Source organism: Apium graveolens, chromosome 7 (genome assembly GCF_009905375.1).
Source record: "Apium graveolens cultivar Ventura chromosome 7, ASM990537v1, whole genome shotgun sequence".
Taxonomy (NCBI): domain Eukaryota; kingdom Viridiplantae; phylum Streptophyta; class Magnoliopsida; order Apiales; family Apiaceae; genus Apium; species Apium graveolens.
The window spans coordinates 255,351,940-255,378,307 of record NC_133653.1 but is presented as its reverse complement, the minus strand read 5'-3'; the positions used below and the strand labels follow the sequence as shown (position 1 = coordinate 255,378,307).

General features: G+C 33.5%; 1 protein-coding gene across 1 annotated transcript; it reads left to right on the top strand.

Annotated features, from left to right (window-relative positions):
* Nucleotides 1-2,024: 2,024 nt before the first annotated feature.
* LOC141674696 (protein RGF1 INDUCIBLE TRANSCRIPTION FACTOR 1-like) lies at nucleotides 2,025-3,033 on the top strand. The gene is made up of 3 exons (XM_074481401.1): nucleotides 2,025-2,267; nucleotides 2,588-2,743; nucleotides 2,848-3,033. The coding sequence occupies exons 1-3, from the start codon at nucleotides 2,025-2,027 to the stop codon at nucleotides 3,031-3,033; spliced, it is 585 nt and encodes a 194-aa protein (XP_074337502.1).
* Nucleotides 3,034-26,368: the final 23,335 nt, after the last annotated feature.

The window sequence follows — 26,368 nt, the reverse complement described above, 5'->3', positions numbered from 1 at the left end:
AATTATATATTGTATAGTATTTTATTTAAATACAAAAATGGACACCCGGACTCCAATGAAATGGTGGACTCCATAGAACTTAACTCTCTCTCTATATTAATTTCGAGTAAAATCGTAATGAAATCACGTTTTTATCGTAGACCTCGGATACCACCTATGTTTTGCAATCAAAACACTATGAAATATGTTATTTTGTGAAGTATATTTTACGAATATCACTAATTCATTAAAATTGTTTTAAAATTATTTAAGTTTAATAAGTATGATGTGTATGTTGATCAATTTGTACAAATTTTCTGCAAACTAAATATGTTTCGTAGAATAAAATATTTAGTAATGTTCTACATGCAGTTCAAGATTTTGAATAAAATAATAGTATTTGTGGAACATAATTCACAAAACAATACATTTTGCAATATTTTTATATAAGATTTTAGTTGTAGAATATTCGTGGTCTTCGTGGTCTTCGTGGTCTTCGTGGTCTTCGTGGTCTCCAACAAAAACGTAATTTCCGTAGAACTTCACTCTATATGTATCTAAATTATGATATGCGTTCTTGATACTCAAAATAGTAATAAATTTTTAGCATGTAATTATAACTAATTCCTTCAAATAAATTATTTGATTTTGGCCCATGTATTTATTGCATTCAATTCCATTTGATAATGAGCCATATATGTTTTCAAAATTATTTGTATATAAGTTTGGTAGTGAAACTTTGGTAATGAAGCCATTAGTTTATCCCTTTGTCTTTTTATATTAAGAATGGGCCTACATATTTATTTAATTGTTGATAGTTGGTTGTCCTTGTATTTTTTCCTATATTTTTTAAACTACAGGGGCCCATTTTTTTTAAAATATTTATTTTTCAAATCCCAAGATTAAGCCTATGTTCTAATCATTTATATCCTTATGTTTGTATAGAGTTTGTTAGAGATAGTGGATGATTTTTTTTGGAATGAGAATTTATATAAGATAATGCATACCTCAATTGAATAGATAAATAATCTAAAATAATAAATAAAAATTTCCACTTATTGTAATGAACCTATACATAATAGATTACAAAAAAAACATATGTTCATAAATTTTTGGAGAAAACATGTAATATAACCTAAAAATTTGTCAAAGAATTAGAGCCTAATTTCTATAAGTGAAATGCCAAAAAACTAAATATCTAATTTTCCCTATATACTAGGTTTAAAATACTATTAGTTGCCCAAAAATGATATATACAACTAATCAGCGACTATATAAAATTATAAGAAATATTTTACTTAAATTGAATAAAAACTCATTAATGAATTTTGGTTTTTTAAATGATCAATTGTTAATAAACCCAATTAGCCAATAAATTACCTAAGATCATTTAGAAGATTGAAGATCTTTCTAAAATAATTTTATAACTCCAATTAACGAGTTTTCTAGTAAGATTAGATCTTATTATATATGAAATCATTATATGTGAATTTTTGTGCATTATTTTAGTAGTTGGATAGATATTTATCTTCATTGTCTTTTAATATGTTATAAAAAAAGTGGATATAAAATAGGCATAAATAACATAACCGTGGTCATTATAAATTCAAAATAAGATTTTTGTTGTCAAATGTTCCGATTAACACCACACTAGTGGTATCCACCTACACATGTTATAATTATTATAAATAAAGTCCTTCAACACCTTATTTTATTCCTGGATAGTCTGTTACCAAAATTAGCCAAAAGTGTGAACTCCAGTACCTTGTTCCAAAGTTTGTTAGTGTGAAGATTTAAGATCAATGGAACAGGTACATACAGAGTGTATGAAACACTATGTATGATTACTACAAGCTTATTTGATTGGTTACTAATATATTTGTTAGTTTCATTCTTATGTTTTTATACCATTTTTGTATAGATCCCTAAAAGATAGGCTTCAAACTATCGCTCTTTATGTTTACATTGTCTAGTGTATTTTCATCGACATTAATTTGTTTCGATTAGTGACATGGAATTAGTTTCAGGAGGAACAAGTTCAAGGCATGTCAGCGTGGCTGCAAACATTTCTTGAGAAAGAATTCTTCAAGAGTTGTTCAACTCATAATCTGAGCAACAATGAGACTACCATGTACTGCATAGATTGTGATTTGCCGATTTGCAAACACTGCTTCTCGCCATCAGGTTCATGTGGTGGACATAAAACGATAAGGATATATAGACATGTCTACCAGGATGCTGTTGTTGGGAAAGACTTGAAAAAATTGATTGATTGTTCTAAGATTCAGGTACATGATCAGAATTGAACTTTTGAAAACTAAATATCAGTTTATTTTTTTATTGTCTTGTAATCATATATTTTGATGTTCTGATAAATCAATTATGCAAGAATTTGTAATTTTTATTATATAGATCTGACCATCTAGGCATAATTAGTATTCTCCACTTCATATTAGTGGTACAATTAGGGGTCATCATGATAACAACAAACAGTAGTATGAAGACAATAAATTCATGGGAATTTTTATTATGTAAATAAATAAAGAAAATACCATCTATATGACAATGTTCATTATTCTTCTGATGTTGTTTTACATGGTGACATCAGCTGTACAAGTGCAACAAGAAGCGGGTTGCAACTCTGCATCCCTTGGACAACAAGATCAAGGTTCAAGAGGTAACTGAGACAAGCTCTAACTGTGACATATGCAAAAGGAGTCTTCATAACCCTGCAGCGTACCGCTACTGCAGCCTGGAGTGTAAGGTGTGTATGTCTGTGGGATTCGATTCATATCTAAAAACCACATTAATGTACTCCTCCCATTCTATACAGATATATTTTGCTAAAATAAAAATTATCTTATTTAGGTGAAGGCTATCTCAAGGAAGGAAAAAATCACAGATCATCCATTCCTTAACCTCGGAACTGCTGCTGCTGCAGATAGGGACTCAGCCGAAGCAGCAGGAACTAGGGACACAGTTGCAGCAGATAGTATGTTGACAACTGTTGAAAGGAAAAAAAAGCGGAAAGGAGTCCCTCACCGGGCTATTTAAAAATAATTGTTATTGATTTTGTTTGACTTATTAGTGTAAAATATATTATATTTGTATTTTTCAGCTCATATTTTTCTTTACTTTAGATATATTTAGTTTGATAAATTCATTTATGTATTATGTTTGTGTGTATTTTTATATTTTCCGTATGAATTTTGATAACTAATAAGTTAGTCGAAATTTTATTTTTATTCATCCACTGACTTAATAATACAATATGAAAAAAGATTTTTTTGTTTATGTAAAATATATATTGTACTTTTAATTATACTTTAACTCCAAAATTTTATTAATTACATATTGTTATATTATCGTCATTTACTAATTTCTATATTTTGTGAATTATAAAGAAATTTTGCCAAATTACTAACAATATGCAATCCACCTAAATGTGCATAGACTTAAAATTAGTTAATGATTTGTAGTTCATTGAAATATTTAGAAAAATTCGAAGTAGACTATTAGATGGGTTTTCTACATGAAAACCCTCAATCCTTTTTTAATCCTTTTTCTTCATTAAACTTTTGTTTTCCTCTAATAATTTTCGAGTCTGATTGATTTTTGTTTTCATTACTAACTTTGATTTATTTTAGTGTGTTTTGGTGTTCTTTATATATAAATTTCTGTGATATTCTTGGTTTTGATTTTGTGAGAGGTTTTCACGCGTAATGTCTATAGTTAATTGAGTTAGGGGATTAAGAAATCTGATTTTAATTATTGTGTATGAAATCATATACATATATTCATATCTTTATTTTTTATAAAAAAATTCACTTGTTATTTATACTTAGAAAATCGTTTGATCATGGAGTAATTGATATTATGTTTGAAAAACGTAAATATGTAAAGACAAAAAAAAATTGGTAATTAATGTTGATATTTAACGATTTCTCTGTTAAATTTTTTGTTAATGGAACCTGGATTTGGGGATTTTCACAGAGGGATTAATATAAATTGCATGAATATGATTTGGGTTTAGTGTATTATTGTAGAAGTAATATTGTGCTTTTGGTGGTAATTTATATATATTAATTTGATAATTTTCATAAATTTATTTTATTGATTTGATGATTAATTCCCAGTTCTAAAAAGGTTCTTATTAGAATATATCCTATATATACATATTTGTATATTGCAAAGTAAATATTAAATCAAAAAATATATACCGATTCTAAAAAAAGAATGCATCTGTTAATATGTTATCACAACAATGAATATAGTTAACAACATAGAAAAAGAATATCTCACACTCCTTTAAAAGACTGAATATGTAATTTTATTTGTAAAAAAAACTTAGAATACAATATTATAAATAAATATGTTCGAAAAAGGAATTATTAAAATAGACATTAAAGAAAATATGGTATGAGACAAAATTCACTTTTAATACGGGAATAAAAAATTTATAAATCGGAAAATTATTCTCGTAGACAAATCGTAAGTCCCAAAATTAAAAGCCAAAGTTTTGTTAATCCATGTACCCCTTTTCAACATTTGATCCTAAACCTTCAAAATAGTTTGTTGGTTGTAAACTACCTAATTTTAGATCCATATGAATTCTAACCAAATCTTTAAGCAGATAATTGATTCTGATATTGAGTTAAAAATTACTCAAGACCGTGTAGAGTTTTTTTAGGTTTTATTTAATTGGGATTCAATTAGGAATTAATAGATCGAACAAATATATACTACAAATTTTAAGATTTCTTTAAAAATATGCAATATTAGAAAGCTAATAAAATTTTAACAAAGTCATTAAAAATGGTGGATTTTACTCAAATTCTCGCCAACTCTACCCTAATTTTTGACACCCATAGAAGTAATATCTAGCTAACTCTCATTTCAATATTACTAGACACGACACAAAATTTATTGGAGAAACACGAATTTAGGTCATTGATTTAGGTTGACCGGACACATTTGATGGACATTCAACCAAAATTTGTAATGTAAATTCATTAATCATGATAATAGATAATAATAATTTTTTTTAAAAAAAAGTCAAGATAGATCTTAGAAAATTAAATTTTTTTATTTTATTATTAGGTTAATTTCTTGAAACTTGTATATAATATTATACAATTGTTTTAATCTAAATTATTACTGAAACTTGTGATTAATTATTTTTATTATGACTTTTATAACTAATGTGCATCAAAGATGTTGCGTCTTTCAACATATAATCGCAAATTATTTTAACAAATTTAAATAGTGAATGAATGTGGTTAACATATTGTATATTTCATATTGGGTCACTCGAGTGTATTATACAATTAAATAAATGGGCCATTCAACTCACTAATATTGTCCATCGTTCTCGATTCTTCGAAATATTTACCCGTAGTTTCTCCTTGTTTTCACCGCCCGTGTCCTCCTTTTAATTGATCATCTATACACCGTAATTTCTTTGAAATCTCATCTCAAATCTCCTCATCAAACTATGACAAATCTATTAACAACCGAGTGTTTTGATTTATCCAACTAATTGATCTTATATGTGCCTTTATTCGGTTGACACCGGTACAACGGGGTCCGATGAAGAGTCGGAGGATTACATGTACGTTCCATTTTCCATATAACTATGTGTAGGATCTCAGTAATTTTTTTATACATTTTCGATTTCGTTACACAACATATAATCTTGGTTGTAGTATATATTGGTTTTTTGAGTCGCATTTTGGTTACATAAGTGTTTTAGTGTCGGTTTGAAATCCGGTTCTCAACTTCAATAGTCTTTGGATAGTGTTTAGTAACTTCAAAAACTCGATTGGGTACCATCTACATGACACACACCTGACACGAAATTGTGACCCCTGTTTCAAATACGAATATATAGCAAGTATAAATATAACTTAAATTATTTATTAATTTTGGTAATGCATTCTCGTGATCTCCCTGTATCTAGAGTAGATCTACTTTAACTCACCATTAACAAGAAGAGTCTTGATCTTGTTTTACTATTAAGTTTAATTTGATATTTTGCTTAATTTCTCGTTTTGAACATAATGAGTTTAGAAAAAAATATTTTTCATTGAAAAATAATTATAAAGTTAGAATTTAAATAGGAAGGCTATTTTCATATTTTATACATGCACATTGCTTTTGTTAACACCTTCTTAAAAGTTAGATACATGATCTAGCGTGAAAACTTTTATTATTTTAGTTTGAATGTAGTATTAGATTAGGGGAGGAACTATGGGGGGACCGAAGGGAGCCCCGGTCCCCGCCAACTGCGGAATAACCCCAAAATTTTAATATAAAATTTTAAAATTTACTATCAAAAATTTTTTGGTCCCCCTAGATTTAAAAAAAAAATTGAAATTGAGAATTGATTATACAAAATTTTATTGATTTTGTTAATTATTTCTTTCAAAACAATATTGATTAGATGGAAATCATGAAATTTGTTCATTAATCTTAATAATTAATAAATAAACATATAAGATAAAGATAGTACAATTTGAAACAAAAAAAAGATGCTTAAAACTAAAGTCTAAAAACAGAACATACTTGTTCAGTTGTTCTACTCCGGTCCCAAAACCCCCAATACACACTATACATACAAGTTACAAAATTACAATCCCTAATATCATCTCTCTTTATCTACTCTACATTTGCATCTAATCCGTAAATATGAGTAAGAGAAAAGAGATTACATCCTATTTTCAACCCAAGAAGAATCAAACAACTACTTGTGAAGATGAAGAACTTTCTGCTGCCTCAATTGAAGTCACTCGAGATGGAGTTGAGCCTCTGATTTTTGGTGGGATAAACAGAAACTCCGAGCAAAATCCTCAAAATCCAGAGATTGTTAATGAAGGTATTGATTCTGAGAACACTGATGAAATTATTGATTTCAATTCGTTAATACGTGATCCTGGTTTGCGGAAACAAATTGAGACTTATCATCCAAATAAAAAAGATTTAATTAGGAGAGCATACATTGATCTTAATTTCAGATATGAATGCTCCCTACTTTGATGTGCTTAAATCTCTTCGTCGACAAGGAAAACAAAAACAAATGGTGACAATGGAACATCATTAACGAGTAGAAATCTTTACAGCTTCCATATATCAACAATTACAGGAGCTAAACAATAGATTCAGTGAACAAATGACGGAGCTTCTCATTTTAAGTGCATCATTAAATCCTAGGGATGGTTACAGGTCTTTCAACATAGAGAACATTTGCAAGTTAGCTGAAAAGTTTTATCCAGAAGATTTTTTGGGAGATGAAAAAATCCATCTATAGTGTGAACTACAATATTATGGGTTAGATGTTCCGGTTCATCCAGATTTGAAGAACATGTCTACTCTTGGTGATTTATGTCATGGATTGGTAACCACAGGGAAAGCTGACATGTATCCATTAGTTGATAGACTATTAAGGCTTGTCTTGACTCTTCCAGCATCTACTGCAACATCTGAACGAGCTTTTTCTGCTATAAAAATTATGAAAACAAGTCTTCGCAATCGAATGGAAGATGAATTTATTAGGGATTATTTGATGGTGTATATTGAAAAGGAGATTGCGGAGACCATTTCTGCCGAGAAGATCATTGATTCTTTTTATTTGATCAAAGAAAGGTGTGCACATCTCAAATAAATCGGTATGTTTTCTACTTTTTTTTTATTTTGGTCCCCCCCATGTTAGATTCCTGATTCCGCCCCTGATTAGATATGTAGATACACTAAAGATCCATGAGAAAAGAGTGGTAAATAGGCTATCACAGAAGTAAAGATCCACTTAAAAGTGATTCATATGGTACTGAAATAACTTACATACAAGTATTGCCTGTGTGTGACTTTAGTGCATATATTATGTTTACAAAAACGTAATTTTCAACCTCTCTAGTTTCTAATAGGTATTTTTGGAGGTTTTTTTAGTAAATACTATAATATTCTCCAGGACTTATGGATTGTCTCAGCATTCCTTACCAGAAAAGGAAAGGCTCAACAGGTATGTTGCTATGAAAATTTAAAAATATAGGAGTCATTATTTAAATATGTTAGTGCAATTGAGAATTTTTTAGAGCTTCAATATATGGTAGTCCTTTGGATTAGTTTTCTAGTATCTAGCAATTTACATATTCTCCTAAATATAAATATTTATTCAAACAATTGTAATTTTTTATTACTCGACATAGTTTAATATTTTCCATCAATGAATATGTAATTAATCTAGGTATTAGTTTATAGTCATATTTATAGCCCTCTTATATTATTATTTTTCGAAATTTGTTCTGCACCAAGCGGGTAGAGCCGAATTTTGTGGCATGTCAAATTCACCTATTTTCTCTAAACATATTTGCCTATTGCTCTTTCGTCGAATCTCGTTATAGAATTAACACTGTATTGTGATAAAAATGTGATTGATACACTGATACAAGTTTAATGTTATTTACTCTTAAAAAAACATGTTTTCTCGTGTAAATATCATGGTTAACGAACACGGTTCTTTTTTTTATTTGATGGACTAATTCATGATTTTACTAAAAATCTATAGAGTCCACTATTTCATTGGAGATTAAAGTTCTATGGATTCCACTATTTTATTGGATTCATGGAGTCCATATATGTTCGGTAATTAATATATTATGTAAAACATTATGAAACGTATTATTTTGTGAATCATGTTTTGTAAATATCATTATTTTCACGATAATCTTACAAATCCCATATATTTTACAAGTAAAACAGTGCAAAAATATATTGTTCTATGGAACATGCTTAGTTTGCAGAACATTCATCGTCACATTGGAAAACATAATATATTTTACAGTATTATACTTATAAAATGTATTTGATTTGCAAGATTTTATTAAAATGGTGATGTTTCTAAAATATGCTTCATAAAATTATATATTTTACAGTATTTTATTTAAATACAAAAATGGACACTTAGACTCCAATAAAAAGGCGGACTCCATAGAACTTAACTGGAGATCACAGAGACCACCTATGTTCTGCAATCAAAACAGTATGAAATATATTATTTTGTGAAGTATGCTCTGCAAAACACTATGGAATTAGAGAACATGACGAATGATGAAGCGAGTACCGAGGAAGATACCAAGAATTCCAGTAAATGAATTTTTCAGTAAATTTATGAAGCAATGACTATACAATAGAAAAACTGGAAAGTATGTTTTCAAATTTATACATTGGACTCTATTAGGCAAGTTAGATCTTTTTTCTATGTCTTTGTTCAATACAAACATGAAATTATTATGTTTGAAAAATTGCATTTATTCACTAAGATATAACCAGTAGTTTTAAAGTTGCAATTTATTATTTTGTTAACTTTTTTCATTTAAGCCATACAGTATACAGGTCAAACTGTATGTTATACAAATATAAAAGGGCTGAGATTTTAGTGCCCCTGGTGACAAATTCTAGGTGCATTCTTGGTTCTTCTTGCGCCATTGCAGTAACAATATTTGGAGACCTATATAGTTTTGCTATGTTCTGATGATTCTTTGAGCATCTGATTATGTACCAAATTTTACAGACAGAGGTTAGCATCTGATTTGCAAGGTTTATGTTCTGCAATTTGAACAAATGTTCTACAAAATAAATATATTTCATAGAATTAAACATTTTGTAATGTTCTACATGCAATACATGCATGATATTGAAGATTTTGAATAAAATAATGATCTTTGTAGAACATAATTCACAAAATAATACATTTTGCAATGTTTTTATGCAATATTTTAGTTGCAAAATATAAGTGGTCTCCGTGGTCTCCAACAAAAATACGGTCTCCATATATATATATACATATTATTGGGATTGGATTTTAGCTATAATTGCAAATTGAAGTCCAACAACAAATGGGCTGAGAGAATATGGGCCTAACAGATTTTTAAGATTGAAGCCCAAGTGACTAAGTCAATAGAAGCTCATGCGTGGGATAAGAAGTTGCAATAGATATTTGAAATATAGGATTGAGGTGGGTAAATGGAGGAGAAAAAGGAGGAGAAGTTGGTTGTAGATGAGAACAAAATTTTAGCTATAAATACAAGTAAAAAGAGGGAAGAAGGGACAACATAAACTCAAGTACTTACACTCATAAAAAATATATATTCTCAATATATCTCTTGATCACATTGTAATTTATTTACTATATAGTGAAAGTTTTTTGGCTTGGGCACAAACCCAACCCGCAGTTTTTATTCCTATTCGGGATTTTCCGCATCAATAAAACTTTCTAGTCTCGTATTTATATTTATTTTCCTATGCAATGTTCTAGTCAAGTTTAGCAATTAACCCGACTAAAAATCACAAAAACAGTTTGGCGCCGTCTATGGGAAACTTGCTAAAAGCTTGAACAATCTACGAGCATGACCAACAACGAGTCATTTCAACAAGCGGAGGCCTCTCAACAAGCCGACAACATGGAACTGATGACAATAGTGAAAAAGCTGTAGGCTGACATGGAAGGCCTACGATCGGAAAATGAGAACCTAAAAAAGGAGTTGACCACGGTGAAATCAAGCAGCAGGCGAAGGAGCAGCAAAACAGTGAAGAGTGTCGTAAGATGCTTGTTCAACGATGAAAAAGATGAAAAAGATGTGGAAGATCCACAAATAAATGAAAATGACATTATCCTCATGTATGAATAAGGAAGAATCATGGGAAAATAAACCAATGCAGAGAAAACTAACACAGGAGGGCAAAGTGAGCGAGACAAAGGCAAGAGAAATACGAAACACAAGAATTCTCGTTCGCATAATAATATGCTGGAATCCGTCAAAAAGGAACTACAGGAGGTAAAGGACATGATACAAAGGATCCCAGGGGTGCCAAAGCCATTGGAAAAAGCCACACCCATGAGTTACACAAACTCCCCTTTTACTGATGAGATAGCCCAAGTAAAGATCCCCAAACGGTTTGCAATACCAAGCATGAAGGCGCATGATGGCTCGACGGATCTACAAGAACACATCGCACAATACAAGCAGCGGATGTTTACTGTACCGATCACCATGGACCTTAAGGAGACATGCATGTGTAAAGGATTTATTTCAACGTTGACAGGACCTGCACTACAATGGTTCGTTAATTTGCCAAATGGTAGCATTGGGACTTTCGCAGATCTAGTGGACGCCTTCAATCTGCAATTTACAAGCAGTCGACGATTTGAGAAGACGACGAGTGACCTGTACAAGATCTACCAGAAATACCGAGAGCCACTAAGAGAGTATTTGATGAGATTTAACAAGGAAAAGGTGACTATAACGAACTGTAACACTCCTACGACGATAGAAGCATTTAGAAGAGGGCTGTGAAAAGACTCCCCACTTTATGACGAATTATCGAAGTACCCGTGCAAAACGATGGATGATGTTCAAGAAAAAACCTTGGCACAAATACGTTTGGAAGAGGACAAGAGAGAATATGATGAAAAGTATTACCATCCAAACAGGAAGACTATCACGAGAAAAAGTGACTACAAGCTAGAGTATAAGCCATAGACCCGTAGTTTGCAAGATAAACATCACGTTAACACATCACAAAGAAGAGCTGATTGGAGAAAGGACCCCAACCTTCCACCCACGTACGACATCTATAGCTTTAGCGTAAGTCCAATGATGTTGGTCAAGAAATTTGAAAAACTAGGCAATGCTGTCAAATGGCCACCCAAAACCACGAAGCCCAAGTCAAACCCAGATTCAAGATTGTGGTGTGAATTTCATGCAGAATATGGGCACAAGGCCAATGATTGTGTGGCCCTAAGGAAAGAAATTGAGGCATTAGTGAAAAAAGGCTATCTAACTGAATACATCTAAACTCAGAAGAGCAATTACGTAAGAAATGATAGGACAACATCAGGACTGCCACCTCCACCACCGCATCACAAGGTGATCAATTTCATTACAGGGGGTTCTGAGTTATGTCGAGCCACATACTCTCGGGCTAACAGAAAGGCTAGAGGAAATGGAGTTCAAGTTTCAAGAGCAGACGTCTCAACTTATGATGGTCAAATACTATAATTCGATGATTCAGACATGGAACACGTTAGAGCACCCCAATATGACAGTCTAGTCATATCACTGCCCATTGGAAATTGTCTCATCAAAAGAATACTCGTAGACAATGGCAGGGCAGTGAATATCATGATGGTTGACACCCTGAGGCAGATGGGGATGATGGAAGCTGACATTGAAAACAGATTCATAACACTAGTAGGATTCTGTGGGGAGACAAAAAGAACAATAGGAGAAATCCACTTACCCATGTATGCAGGAGGCATCAATTTACTTCAGAGGTTTTTAGTAATTGATGGTGGATCAACTTACAATATCATTCTTGGAAGAGCTTGGATACATGACATGAAGGCAGTTCCGTTTATATTGCAGCAAGTAGTCAAGTTCCAAACATCATGGGGGGTACAAAAAATACGAGGGGACCAAAATATGGCGAGAGAATGCTACAAAACATGCTTGAAGCCCATAATATAACATATACAAAAAGAGGCCCATGATGTCTAGCTAAGCGGTCCAAAAAAAGTTGACTGAGATAGACTTGACGACAGTATGGAGGAAAGAAAGTCTTGATAGGGGAAGATGTGTCAACTTAGATTGAGGCCAATCTCGTGGAGTTTTTAACGATACGAGTATACGCATTTGCTTGGGAACATAAAGACATAACATGAATCAATCCTGACATCATAACACATAAGTTAAACGTAGACCCCAAGTATGTCCCGGTACAACAGAAAAGACGGATGTTTACTCCTGAAAGGAACAGGATCATCAATGAAGAGGTCAATAGACTACTCAAAGCAGGAATGATACGAGAATTAAACTATCCGTAATGGCTTGCCAATGTTGTCATCGTGGAGAAGAAGAACAATAAGTGGTGAGTATGTGTAGATTATACGGAGTTGAACAAGGCCTATCCAAGAGACACATATCCATTACCCCATATTGACACAATGGTAGATGCAATAGTAGGACATGAACTCCTAACATTTCTGGATGCGTTAAGCGGATTCAACCAAATACAGATGGACCCCATTGATGCTGAGAAGACAGCTTTCATAACCGAAAGATGAATATATTGTTACCCAGCCATGCCTTTTGGTTTACGAAATGCAAGTGCAACGTTCCAACGATTGGTCAACAAAATGTTCAAGGAGAAAATTGGGCACACAATGGAGGTGTACATTGACAACATGGCGGTGAAGTCAAAAAACGCAGCAGATCATGTAAGGGATCTTGAAGAAGTCTTTAACATATTACAAGCCTATAACATGAAGCTTAACCCATCAAAATACAACTTTGTGGTCTCCTATGGAAAATTTTTAGGACATATAGTGGCGAGAAGCGGAAATGAGGCCAACCCAGAATAAGTTAAGGCCATCATAAATTTAACAAGCCCAAGAATGTTGAAAGATGTCCAAAAATTGACTGGAAGAGTAGCTCCACTAAATAGATTCATATCCCGATCTTCTGACATGTGCAGACTATTCTATGACGTGTTAAAGAAAAACAAAGGATTCGATTGGATAGAGAAGCATGAGAGAACACTTAAAAAGTTGAAACAATATCTCATGTCATCATCTTTATTATCGAAACCAATTCCAGGTGAGATGCTCTACGTATATCTTTCAGTCACGGACCATGCTGTCAGTGAGGTCTTAGTTAAAGAAGAAGGAAGTATGCAATTCCCAATCTACTACGTCAGTAGAAGTTTACTTGATGCAGAAACAAGATATTCTACCCTTGAGAAGCTAGTCCTAGCGCTAGCCATGACGTCGGTAAAACTACGTCACTACTTTGTCATACAAGATGTGCGTCATAACAAACTGAAAGGAATATGTCCTAAGTCCAATCATGTATGAGGATTTAGGAATAACTTTTATATAATCTGTTTTGATTTCATTGATATTAATAAAATACTTGTTTTGTTTTTATTACGGGCTTTATCTATTTAAGTGTTTAAATAAGATATACCATAGTTTAGAGTAAAGCTTTTTATGGATTATGATGAGATCATAATAGTGAGACCTAAAAGATGATAACTCTAAACTTAAATAGTTCCTAGTCGTAGGATTACTAACTGGTAATTAATAATCCGCAAAGATCGGTACATACTATATTTGCTTCATTATGAAGAATGTCTGTTCTCATAGACATTTGTGTGGTGACACTATAGCTAGTATGTAGGTGCTTATTATAGAATAAGTTCACTGAACATGACTCGCCCAGCTGAACAACTGATGGAGTTCACTCACGTTTCAGGAGTTGTTCACATAGTTATAGTTGTACAAGTATCCTTAGACTTGAGGTCATCATAGTCATCTTGTGTACACTGAACTATGCTTTGGTTTAGTTCTTAGTCTCCAGGGACAGTTATTAGGGCTCTACTGGGTATAGGAATTTGTACACGAAGATAGTGTATGATCAATAAAGGATCTACCCCTTCCAGTGAAGGAAGCGAATGTTCAAGGCTGATCTACTTATGATAGTTCAGGAATCTCTGGCCAGAGTGAATGAAATTAGAAAGGAGTTTCTAATTTGCATAGAACTAAGCATAGTAAATGGTAAGCAAGTGATTGAATTAGATAGGCTTGACACGAGATCCATGCCTTGTATTTAATCGGGACATTGTAGGGTAGAAGGAGTTTATTGTATGATAACTATTCACTGAATAGGTTCTTGGTATTCTAAGCAGTGAATTCATATTATCCGGATAGTCGCGATATGCTGAGAAGTATCCCTCACGATGTAGAATAAATGTGATTAATTAATTAATCATATTTAATAAATTAGAGAATTTATATAAATAATAATAAAATAGTTTTATTATTATTTATTTCTACTACCGGCATAATATTGAACCTACAGGGTCACACCATAAAAAGAGAATGATTTAATGGTGGAGGAATTAATTAATAATGGATAATAATTATTTATTTATTAAATAAATAATTAATTGGAAAATTTAATAATTGATTAAATAAGATTTAATTGATTATAAATTAATTAAGAAAAGTTCTTAATATTATTAATTAAGGATTTAATTTTTTGGAAATTAAATCAAGAGAGAGAATTATTTCTAAAGTGTTTAGAAAAAGGATTAATAATTAAAAGGTATTTTAATTATTAATGAGAATAATAAATGGGAAAATAATAATAATATTTATGGGAAAATTTCAGCTGAAAATTTTGCCTATAAATATACTATTATAGACCCTATTTTTATTCGAACCCGAGAACCCCAAAAACCCAAAAAGTTTGGAAAACCCAATTCTCTCCACCTCCTTCCTCCTCCTTAACATCGTTTTCTTGGTGGATACCGGTGGAGTGCTTCACACTTGAGGAGCAACTACTAAGGATCTCTGATCGTTGTCTCCGAATTATTTTAAAGGTTAGATTCGATCCCTCGAATTTTTATTCATGATCTGTATGCTTTTATTTAGATTTTGTATGTGTAAAAGTGTTTTGCCATGCCCCGCTGCGATTAAGATCCAACACAAACTATCCCCTAAAGATTGTCCTGAGCAAACCAGAACTGACGGGACGACTTTCCAAATGGCCCATATGATTGAGCATGTACGACATTGTCTATGAACCCAGGACGACCATCAAATCCCAATACCTAGCTGATTTTATGGCAGACTTCAGACCAAATCTTCTAAATCAAGCAGAAGAGGAACTTCGACATCTAGTGCTGAAAACATAAATAGAACCTAGGTCTTTATACAAAGATGGGGCCTCAAATCAAAATGGAAAAGGTTTGGGACTGGTTCCGAAGTCGCCACAGGGGGACGTTATAGTATACTCAATATGTTGTGAATTCAAAGCCACAAACAATGAATCCGAGTATGAGGCATTGATAATTGGCTTAACTACTGCAATTGATCTCAAAATCATCAACATTAATGTCTACTATGATTCACTCTTGATTGTTAACCATGTAAAGGCAATCTATGAGGCCAAAGATGAGAAGATGACCGATGATTTAGAGATTGTTAAGAATTTACAAGGAAGATTCGACGACTTTACCATTCAACAAGTCCCAAGAGAATCAAATTCACAAGCTGATGCATTGGCTAAGAGCAGTGCTCAGTCATCAGAACCTATCCTCAATACTGGTCATTCATATCCTAGACTCAACAAGAATGAGATGGAAGAAAGAGAAAGAATCTGAGGAAGTAGGAAATGTCGACACAACAGAAAATTGGGTGAAAAATATGTAGATTATTTGACTCTCGGTATTCAACCAGTCAACAACAACGAAGCAAGATCATTCAGAATGAAGGCTTCCAAATTCATCATCATTGATCATGTATTTGTTAAGAAGTTTGTCACAGGACTATTGCAAAGATGCTTGAACAAAAATTAAGCAGAACACGTTCTACGTGACATATATGAAGGAGATTATGGGAATCATTCGGGAGGAAGGAGCATGTCCTGTAAAGTTTTACGAATGGGATATTATTGGCCAACGTTAAAATAGGATGTCGTAAATTACGTCAAAAAGTGTGACGCATGCCAACGACTTGCTCTACTTATACATGCACCTTCAGAGAAATTACATCCAACACTCCCGTCTTGGCCATTCATGAGATGGGGTATGGATATAGTGGGTAAGATGCCGCCAACTCCTGGACAAAAGATCTACATGTTAGCTGTCATGAACTAATTCTCCAAATGGATAGAAGCATAAGCATTCCGACATGTCAAGTCAAAAGAGGTCATCTCTTTTATCAAAAGGAACATAATTTGAAAATTTGGTGTCCCTGCAGAAATAATTTATGACAATGGCTCGCAGTTCATAAGTGATAAAGCAGAAGCCTTCTGCCGTCAATGGAACATCAACTTGGTCAAATCAACACCTCGCTATCCGTAGGCAAATGGGCAAGCAGAATCTAGAAATAAAATAAACATAAATAACTTAAAGAGGAGACGTACATCGTGTAAGGGAAAGTGGGCTGAACAACTCACATAAGTCTTGTGGTCGGATAGAACTACTCCAAAGACATCTATAGGGAAAACACCATATAGTTTGGTTTATGGAAGTGAAGCTGTCCTACCTATAAAAGTCATGACGCCAACAACAAGGTATGGACTATTGACAAAAGATACAAATGACAAAGAATGAGCGCATGACTTAGACACGATAGATGAGCTACGTGATATGGCGAAGATACAATTGGAATCCTACCCACAAAAAGTGGCTAGAAGATATAACAAGAATGTGCACATCAGAACATTTGCTGTTGGAGACATGGTGTTGAGAAAGGTTTATCAAAACACAATGGATACAAGTGCAGGAAAATTCGCTGATTCCCGAGAAGGACCATACTTAATTAATGAAATCGTGGGTCGAGGCACAGCGAGGAGCTAGAATGCATATCATCTTAAAAAATATCACGTGTAATTTCCTACAGGAATGCCATCTAGCATTTGAATGTTTGAGTAGTTGAATAAGTCATTAGGACATGTAGTGATCTAGTTGCCAACGTAGGGGTTGAATCTTCTTTGAAATTTCTTAAATATTATGTTCGTTTTGAATGTTGGTTTATTTGAATAAAGACATGTGTTGATAGATTGGTAATTTTTATATCTCAAATGTAGATACATGGTTAGCCAAGCAATTTTTGACTTAACAGAATCCTGAAACTTACGAAGGGGGCTGATCACCCCACTCTACAACATTGTATAATGGCTACCACAAGGTGACAATTTAGCATGAATGTCTTAAAATTTACTTACATAACGAAACATAGGCAAGAAGCCTTAAAAATCTCATTTTAACGAAAGATGCTTCAAGGAATATAATATTTATTAGCAACTTTTTACAATGCATGCATCGACGAATTAAAATTATAAAAAAAGAAATAATGAAAACATAACGCACGAGTCCAAGACAAAAACAAAGAAGGTCAAAAAATTAAGATACGACAAATAAAGAAACTGTTAGGTCACACACACACACTGTAGAATGGGGTTGAATACTGTGTATACTACAATCAAATCGAATTAAGAACACAAGTGTGAAATACAGAATAATCTTATTAATAAAACAGTATTACAATGGAACCGTTCTCTCTCAGTGATGAACAAATATCACGAGAGCTGCTAGGGTTACAATGAATAATATTCTTGATTAAGATAACACATATAGTGTAAACCCTATGCCGTGTTTATATAGACACACAGTTACAAGATAATCTTCTAATTGATATCGAATATAAGTCTGCATCCTAAAATATATCAACTAGTTATGTTTTCCTCCAAGTCTTCTATTCTTCATAGAATTCTTCTCCATGCATATCTCTTCTTATTTTAGTCTTGATCTTCTTTCCTTTCAATCAGCCGCCTTCCTTATCTGAATGTCTTCTTAAGTCCTGATATTATCTCCTGATAAATATCTTCTGATATCTTAAGTTCTGATAACTTAAGTTTTGATATCTTAAGTTCTGACTTCATTATAAGTACTGATTTCCAGTTAAGTCCTGATTTGTCATGTTAGTCAAGATCTGAAAACTAAATACAAATCACTATTAGACATGACATCACAAATATATTTAACAATATCCCCCAACTTGTAAATTAGAATAATATACAAGTTCAATAGATATTTGATGATGTCAAAAACATTAAGTACAGATGCATATATGAATTTGACTAGATAACTACAACTCACAGTCCTTGTAGCTTTTACCATCCTTAAAGTCTGATATCAGCTTTAATCTGTATATACTTCAGAATTTAACAGTTGTAGTCCTTGACTTGGCTTCAGTGTATGATCTCTTTAATGTCAGGAGTTGTTCTAAGATAGTTCTTCAAAAAAAGTCTCTCAGCATATTCAAGTTCATTCTGCATCCTCCTTTTTGCATCTTTAAGTTCAACTGTATCTTCACCTGTCTGAAAGATAGCAGCCCTGAGATCATATATTTTTACTTTCCTTATCTCCTGATCCATTCCGATGACATAGGCTTTATCAGACTCTAGATTGAATTCAAGACCCTTATTACCAAGAAATATAGTGATTTTGGCGGTATTAGGCTTCATCTCAACTATATCACCATTGTGAGCTCTGTACTTAGGATAGTATGGCATGTCAGACTTTACAGAGTATAATTTCTTCTGTCTTTCAATATTAGACCTTATGTATCTGGAAACACCATCTGTTGATTTGTTCTTCACTTGAAGTAGAAATAGTACATGTTGTAATTCTTCAAAGTACTTCAAAAGAATAACATCCTTTCTTATATGGAATACCCTCCCATCTGTCATGAAATATAACATTTGTACAGACTCCAGTTGATTCAATCTTTTAGGAGTTGTTCCTACTCCTGGTTCACTCAAAGAGGTTGGATCAGAGGTAGTATTATTCACTCTCTTTTCTTTAGAACTACCCAATCCTGATTTATCTCTAGCTTCCTTCCCTCGAATAACTCTTGCTTCAAAACCACTTGATGTAGTCTTCAAAGGTTGAGTAGATTGATGAGCTTTAGTAAATCCAGGTAGTAGAATTTTTGAAGGTTTAACATGAGCAATATTAGAGGTTTCCTTTCCCTTATCTTCTGATATCAAGACAACTTGAGCTCTGTCAGAGGTTGCTTGCTTACTTGTCATATCAGAATTTATTAAGTCCTGATCTTGAACAACATGAGCTCTGTTAGAGGTTGTTTGAATATTATTCTTATTCTTCAAAATAAGACTAGTATCTTCGTGAGAATTTACTTGTTCATCCATGGTTGGCATATAGATTTTTACAGAATCATCAACTTTAGCTTTGCCCTTGAACCTTGGATCTACCTCTATTTGTGATTTGGCTTTGGATTCAAATTTGGTTGCCTCAGAGTTTGTCTTCTCTTTAATCACAATGCCCTTAGGCTTTGGAGGTTTCTTTGCAGTAATAGAAGCTTTAGACTTGGATTTGACATTTTCTGCTTTAAGTCTGACTTCTTCTTTCTTCAGACTTTCAAAGTCCATTCCTGGATTGTCTTTGAGAAATAGTCTTTTTGAAATTTCTTCATCCAGCTTCTGTAACTTGGGGTCTTGATAGTAGACTGTTGTTTCCTTCCCCTTAAGCTTCAGTGTCTGCATAAACTTCTATGATTCTTGACTTTCACCCTGTATCAGAATATCAGGCTTAGTCAGAACTTGGTTATCAGAACTTATTCTTTTATCAGCATCAGAGCTTGATCTCTGTGTAGAAGTTCCTGCTTTCCTAGATGAAGAGCCTTTGTCTTGACCATGACCTCTACCTTTTTCAGAGTTTCCCTGGTCTTCATTATCATCATCCTTACCCTTCAGTGGTTGATCAATTTTGCATTTGGACTTAATCACTTTCTCCCCCGTTTTGGCATCATCTGGTAGAAGGAGAGAGACAAGCAATTCCACAGAGTTTTGGATTTCATTGAGTTGATCTTGTTGAACAGCTTGATTCTTTAAAATATCAGATATTTGAGTTTGCTGCTTTTCTTGAGTCTTTTTTATATACTGAATGCGGTCAAAGGCTGGCTTAAAAAACCTGTTCTTTTCCAATTTGACATTCATGTCTTGTTGAATTAGTGTTTCTTGAATTTTGTTCACCTTGGCTTGAGTTATTAAGTGTTGACCTTGAAGGTGTCTTGTACTAAATGCAGTAACTCTGAGCTGTGCTTTGAAGTCATCATTCACCAGCATCTCATCAGCTTTATTCAGGTGCTCAGCAAGAATATTTATAGTAGGAACATAATTAACTTTGTTCCACTCCTTGATCTATTCTTGTCCTCTTGGAGTTTCACTCCAAGGTACTGGTGCATCTTCTCTAATAAAGTTCTTGATTAGATCAGCTTTGCCTATAACTTGTTGAGGTGCATATCCTGAAGGACCAGCTGCATCAGAATATAGATTTGTAGCAGCTTCACCAGTATTGTCAGCATTTGCAGCATCAGAACTTATAGAGCCTGCAGAATCAGCTTCCTCTGATAAAATGATAGTGTGTGAGGCTATAGAGGTTTCAAAATCATCCTCTAAGTTCTGATCAACATCCAAATTCTAATGCTCACCTAATACATGATCTTCATCATCTATATTCAGAAGAGGTGTTGTTGGAATATCTGCATTAAAATCAGCATCTAAAATTGGTGTTGTTGGTGGAGTATGTTGAAGAATGGTTGGAGCTTCTAAGTACAGAACCTCAGGCACAACCAAGTGAATATCTATTTCAACAATTGTACCTGGGTCTTCAGCATGTACTTGTTCAATGATAGGAGACACATGAGGTGTAGGCACTCTGTCTTGAGTAATTTTTTCAGCTTGAATTGATGAAAGTGGAGGTGTAGATTCAGTGGCTTCAACACATTCTGGTTGTGTAGATGGAAGAGATTCAATCACAATTGGCTCCTTTGGGATCAGAGATTCCTGATCCCCTTACTTAGATGCTGCTTCCACATCCTCTGAATCTGACTCAACTATGTCCCTGTTAGCTCTTTGTTTCTTCACTCTCTTCAAGGGTGAAGAGACTTTGGGAGCTTTTACATCAGAATGTATCTTTCGAAGCCTTTTGAGGGGCATAGAACTCCCAGTTTCCTTTATTGTGTGAGGAGACACTTCTTCAGCTACTATTACAACAGGTTCTGATGTTTGAACCTGTGCCTCATCTTCTGATTCATCTCTCAGAATCATCCTCCTTCTTTTCTGCTGTGACTGAGGTACTATCTTAGTCCTCTTTGCTCTAGAAGAAGAAGGCTGCACTGTAGGTGTTGATGGTTGATTGGCATGTGCTGATGTTTGTGGTTGCTGTGGTTGGGTGATGGTTGGTTCTGGTGGCTGTTGGATGTTAATGGGTTGGACATCAGGATATAGCAATGAATAGGTGGCATCATAAGCATTTATAAGAGCTTGCTTTACTGATAAAGGAATTCTAAGGGGTCTTAAAACTCCCTTCTTGTTGTCAGCAGTTAAAAGATCAGTAAAAGCCCTTTTTGCTAACCTAAAAGGTTCTATGAGTTCACTTGCTAGTTTTTGTTCATCTGATGTACAGTAATTGTAAATTAACCGACAGAACCTAGCAAAGTAAACTACATTCCTGTCCTCTTTCATTCAATCTCCTATAAAATATAACACAATCTTTGCATAATCAAAATGAGACTGGTTTAGGAGTGCATACCCAATTTGCTGGCTCAGAATGGGAATAACATCAAAGTTAGAGCATTTGTTGGAAAACGTCTACGTGATACAATCAAAGAGGAAGCTCCATTCCCTTCGAATATATGGGTATTTGAGTTGTCCCAACTTAGCCAAACTTTGTTCATATCCAAGACTTGCCATCATTTATTGTAGCAATGGCTCCTCAACAGCAGAACTAAATTGACAGGATTCAGGTAGGTGTAGAGCTTTTCGAACTGCTCCCGGAGTAACAACATACTCAACCTCATTTTCTGTAAACACGTTGCTTGGAGTCCCATTCTTACCACCATCATCATAATGTCCAGTACGCTAGAATGTCAGAACTTGAGTTCCAGATATACTGGTTGGCTGTGTCAATGCGAACCCAATTTCACTATGAGATAAGAAATCCTGGATAAAATGAAGTTCCGAAGGAGCTTCACTCTTAGTGAGAATGGAAGCATAGTTGTTGGGGACGAACTTTGCTCCATTAAAGATTATGTCCTTGGGTGCCATTGAAAATGAGTGAGAATTTAGAATGCCTGAAAAGTGTTTGTCAAAATGTCTGTATAGTAAACCGTCAGAAAATATGAGAGAATAAGAAAAAGAGAGAGAATAAGTAGAATAGAAATGTAAATAAAATATTTGAAAATATTTGAAAATCTTTTATCTCTTTTACTTAGACACCCAATGTGACAACAGTTATTGAGAAGTGGAATAGACGTTACACCTGTCAGGCATGCAGTAGTTAAGACAAAAGTTAATGGGCACGGGAAATAAGTAATGATTACTATGTACATGCAGTTTTCAAAAAAAAAATTGTTCCCACTAAGCAAATGATTATTACAGTCTTTATCTCACATAAACCAATATTCTGATAAAATATAACCGTTGAAGTATTGACCAAAAATAAATCAAGTAAATAAATACCGCCACGTCAGCATCAGAACTTGATTTTTATCAGAACTTAAAAGTCATTAGAATATGGCTTCTTTAGTCAAAAAGTTAATGTTTATTTCTATAATTCTTCACACAAATACTGATATGGTTTCAACAGAACTTGGTCATCAGAACTTCCATCAAAACTTGTCCTCAGAATTTATGCAACTGACACTTAAACTATACATCTAAAACAACATTGATCACCACATTATTTTTCATCATTCATATGAAGTATAAGTGTGTGCTTTAAGTTAAATATCAAACAAAGAGTAAAGTCTGATTCACTTCAGTACATCCTAGAAATAAGGCATAACTAAGAACTTTGCTTAAAATCTGTCTTTAGTCTGAAGTCTACTATAGTATGAGTTCATGCATGAGTCCACCTCAACTGTTTTGTGCTCATTTTATGCATATTTTAAAATTCCTATTTACAGTGGCTTCTCAATGTAAGTGAGTCACGACTGCTTATCAGAATTTATGCTATTATCAGAGTATTTCTCCAGTAATCAGAGAATGTGAAAAGTCACCAAGAAAATTTTATTTTGCTTTTCTAGTGCATATTACTTAATACCAGCAATGCACTTGGGTCATCCCTTCCACATACATTTTTCTCTAGATCTCAAAGGAGTACCTGATATTTATTTCTTTTATTTACTTTTTTTTTAGAAGTGAGGCTTATCAGCACTTAGTACATCTATCAAATTTACAAACATCAGAACTTAACTGATAAGAAGCACCATTCTAGTTTTTGACTTAGTAATAAGATACACAAAGTAAACCTAACCAAGCTAAATATCAGAATTTGCTTGTGTTAAAAGATTTCCACATAAACAATTACTTCAAACATGAGATCTTTAGTATATTAAAGACTACTAGGTCAGCATCTGACTTATGAAAAGAAAAAGTAAGGAAAAGAAATATAAAGAAAGTAAAGAAAAGTTATCAGGACAACAGTTATCCTCATTGGATTGAATAGTCACAGAAACATTCATATCACTATTAGAGTTTAGAAATTAACATCAGACAACAATCAACACTTAGTAAATTTCAATTTAAGCAAATATTACATAAAGATAGTAATATTTGTAAATACTGATCATAAAGTCTGATGTATCAGAACATAAACTAAGCAGATTTAGAGAAAGAACCTGAAACCATTCCAAGTTCATTTACCAATCTTGTAAAAGTAGCTTCACATAGTGGTTTTGTGAAGATATCTGCTAGTTGTTGATCTGTTGGAACAAAATGCAATTCCACTGTACCTTCCATCACATGTTCCCTTATGAAGTGGTACCTAATGCTGATGTGCTTTGTCATAGAGTGCTGAACTGGATTACCTGTCATAGCAATAACACTTTGATTATCACAGTAAATAGGAATTTTAGAAAATTCTAACCCATAATCCAGTAACTGATTCTTCATCCAAAGAGTCTGTGCACAACAGCTTCCTGCATCAATGTACTCTGCCTCTGCAGTTGATGTGGAAATTGACTTTTGTTTCTTGCTAAACCAAGAAACTAATCTACCTCCAAGAAATTGGTAGCTTCCACTTGTGTTTTTCCTATCAATTTTATATCCTACAAAATCTGCATCTGAGTAACCTATTAGCTTAAAGTCTGATTCCCTAGGATACCACAATCCCAGATCAGCTATACCCTTAAGGTACTTGAAAATTCTTTTCACAGATATTAAGTGAGGCTTTCCTAGATCTGCTTGAAATCTTGCACAAAGACAGGTAGCATACATAATATCAGGTCTACTTGCAATTAGATAGAGTAATGAGCCAATCATACCTCTGTAATCAGTAATATCTACTGATGTACCAGTATCCTTATCCAATTTTGTTGCTGTGGCCATAGGAGTGGATGCACTTGAACATTATTGCATTCCAAATTTCTTCAACAAATTTCTGGTGTACTTAGATTGACAAATAAAAGTTCCTTCTTCATTCTGCTTGACTTGAAGGCCCAGAAAATAGCTAAGTTCTCCCATCATACTCATTTGATATCTTGACTGCATTAGCTTGTCAAGCCTTTTATAAAGTCTGTCATTTGTAGAACCAAAAATGATATCATCAACATATATCTGCACCAAAAGTAAGTCCTTTCCATGGTTGAGATAGAATAAATTTTTGTCAATTGTCCCTCTGTTAAATCCATTTTCCAGAAGAAACTGAGCTAATGTCTCATACCATGCTCTTGGAGCATGCTTAAGGCCATAAAATGCTTTCTCAAGTCTGTAAACATGATGAGGAAATTTTGAATCTACAAAACCTGGAGGTTGTTCAACTTATACTTCCTCTTCCAATTCTCCATTAAGAAAAGCACTTTTTATATCCATTTGAAAGACTGTAAAATTTTTGTGAGCAGCATAAGCCAAAAATATCTTTATGGCTTCCAATCTAGCAACTGGTGCAAATGTTTCATCATAATCAATTCCCTCCTGTTGAGAATATCCTTTTACAACCAGCCTTGCTTTATTCCCTTGCTTTATTCCTTGTAATTATGCCATCACTATAAGTTTTGTTTCTGAACACCCATTTTGTACCAACAACTGATCTGTTCTTCGGTCTTGGCACTAGGGTCCAGACTTTATTTCTTTCAAATTCATTTAATTCTTCCTGCATTGCTTGCACCCAATCAGCATCTTGAAGAGCTTCTTCCACTTTCTTTGGTTCAACTTGAGAGAGAAAAGAATGATATAGACATTCATTTGATGTTGTTGTTCTAGTTCTAATACCTGCTTCGGGATCTCTAATAATCAAGTCAGGTGTATGTGCTTTAGTCCACTTCCTTGCAGATAGAAGGTGATCTCTTGAACTGGATGCTCCCCCTTGATCCATGCTGTCTCCATCAACATTTTTTGATGCTCCCCCTGAAATTATGCTCTCTGAGTTGGATTCTTCAGAATTTGAGTTCCCAGAATTATCAGAACTTGGCCCATCAGAACTTAACGAATCAAAACTTGAAGAGCCTGTTCTAGGTTCTGATGCTTCTTGAGATGTAGTTGGATCTTCAGTAGGCTCCCCCTGCACAGGTGTATTTTCCTTTGACGTAGTCACCACAGTTTTAATAACATCAGAGTTTAACCCATCAGTATTTGCAGTATCAGGATTTAGACTATCAGAATTTACGAAATCAGAATTTAAAACTTCATTCTCAAATCTCAGCTGATCATGATCATTGAAATCTTCAAGTCCAGTAATCTTCTTATCATCAAAAGATACATTGATAGATTTCATGACAAACCTTGTTCTTAAATTGTAGACT

Bases quoted from the DNA above. Each gene is read 5' to 3' on its own strand.
- LOC141674696 (XM_074481401.1), top strand. From the start codon at position 2,025: ATGTCAGCGTGGCTGCAAACATTTCTTGAGAAAGAATTCTTCAAGAGT. The intron at 2,268-2,587 runs GTACATGATCAG...TGGTGACATCAG, and splicing joins TTGATTGTTCTAAGATTCAG to CTGTACAAGTGCAACAAGAA. The intron at 2,744-2,847 runs GTGTGTATGTCT...TATCTTATTTAG, and splicing joins ACTGCAGCCTGGAGTGTAAG to GTGAAGGCTATCTCAAGGAA.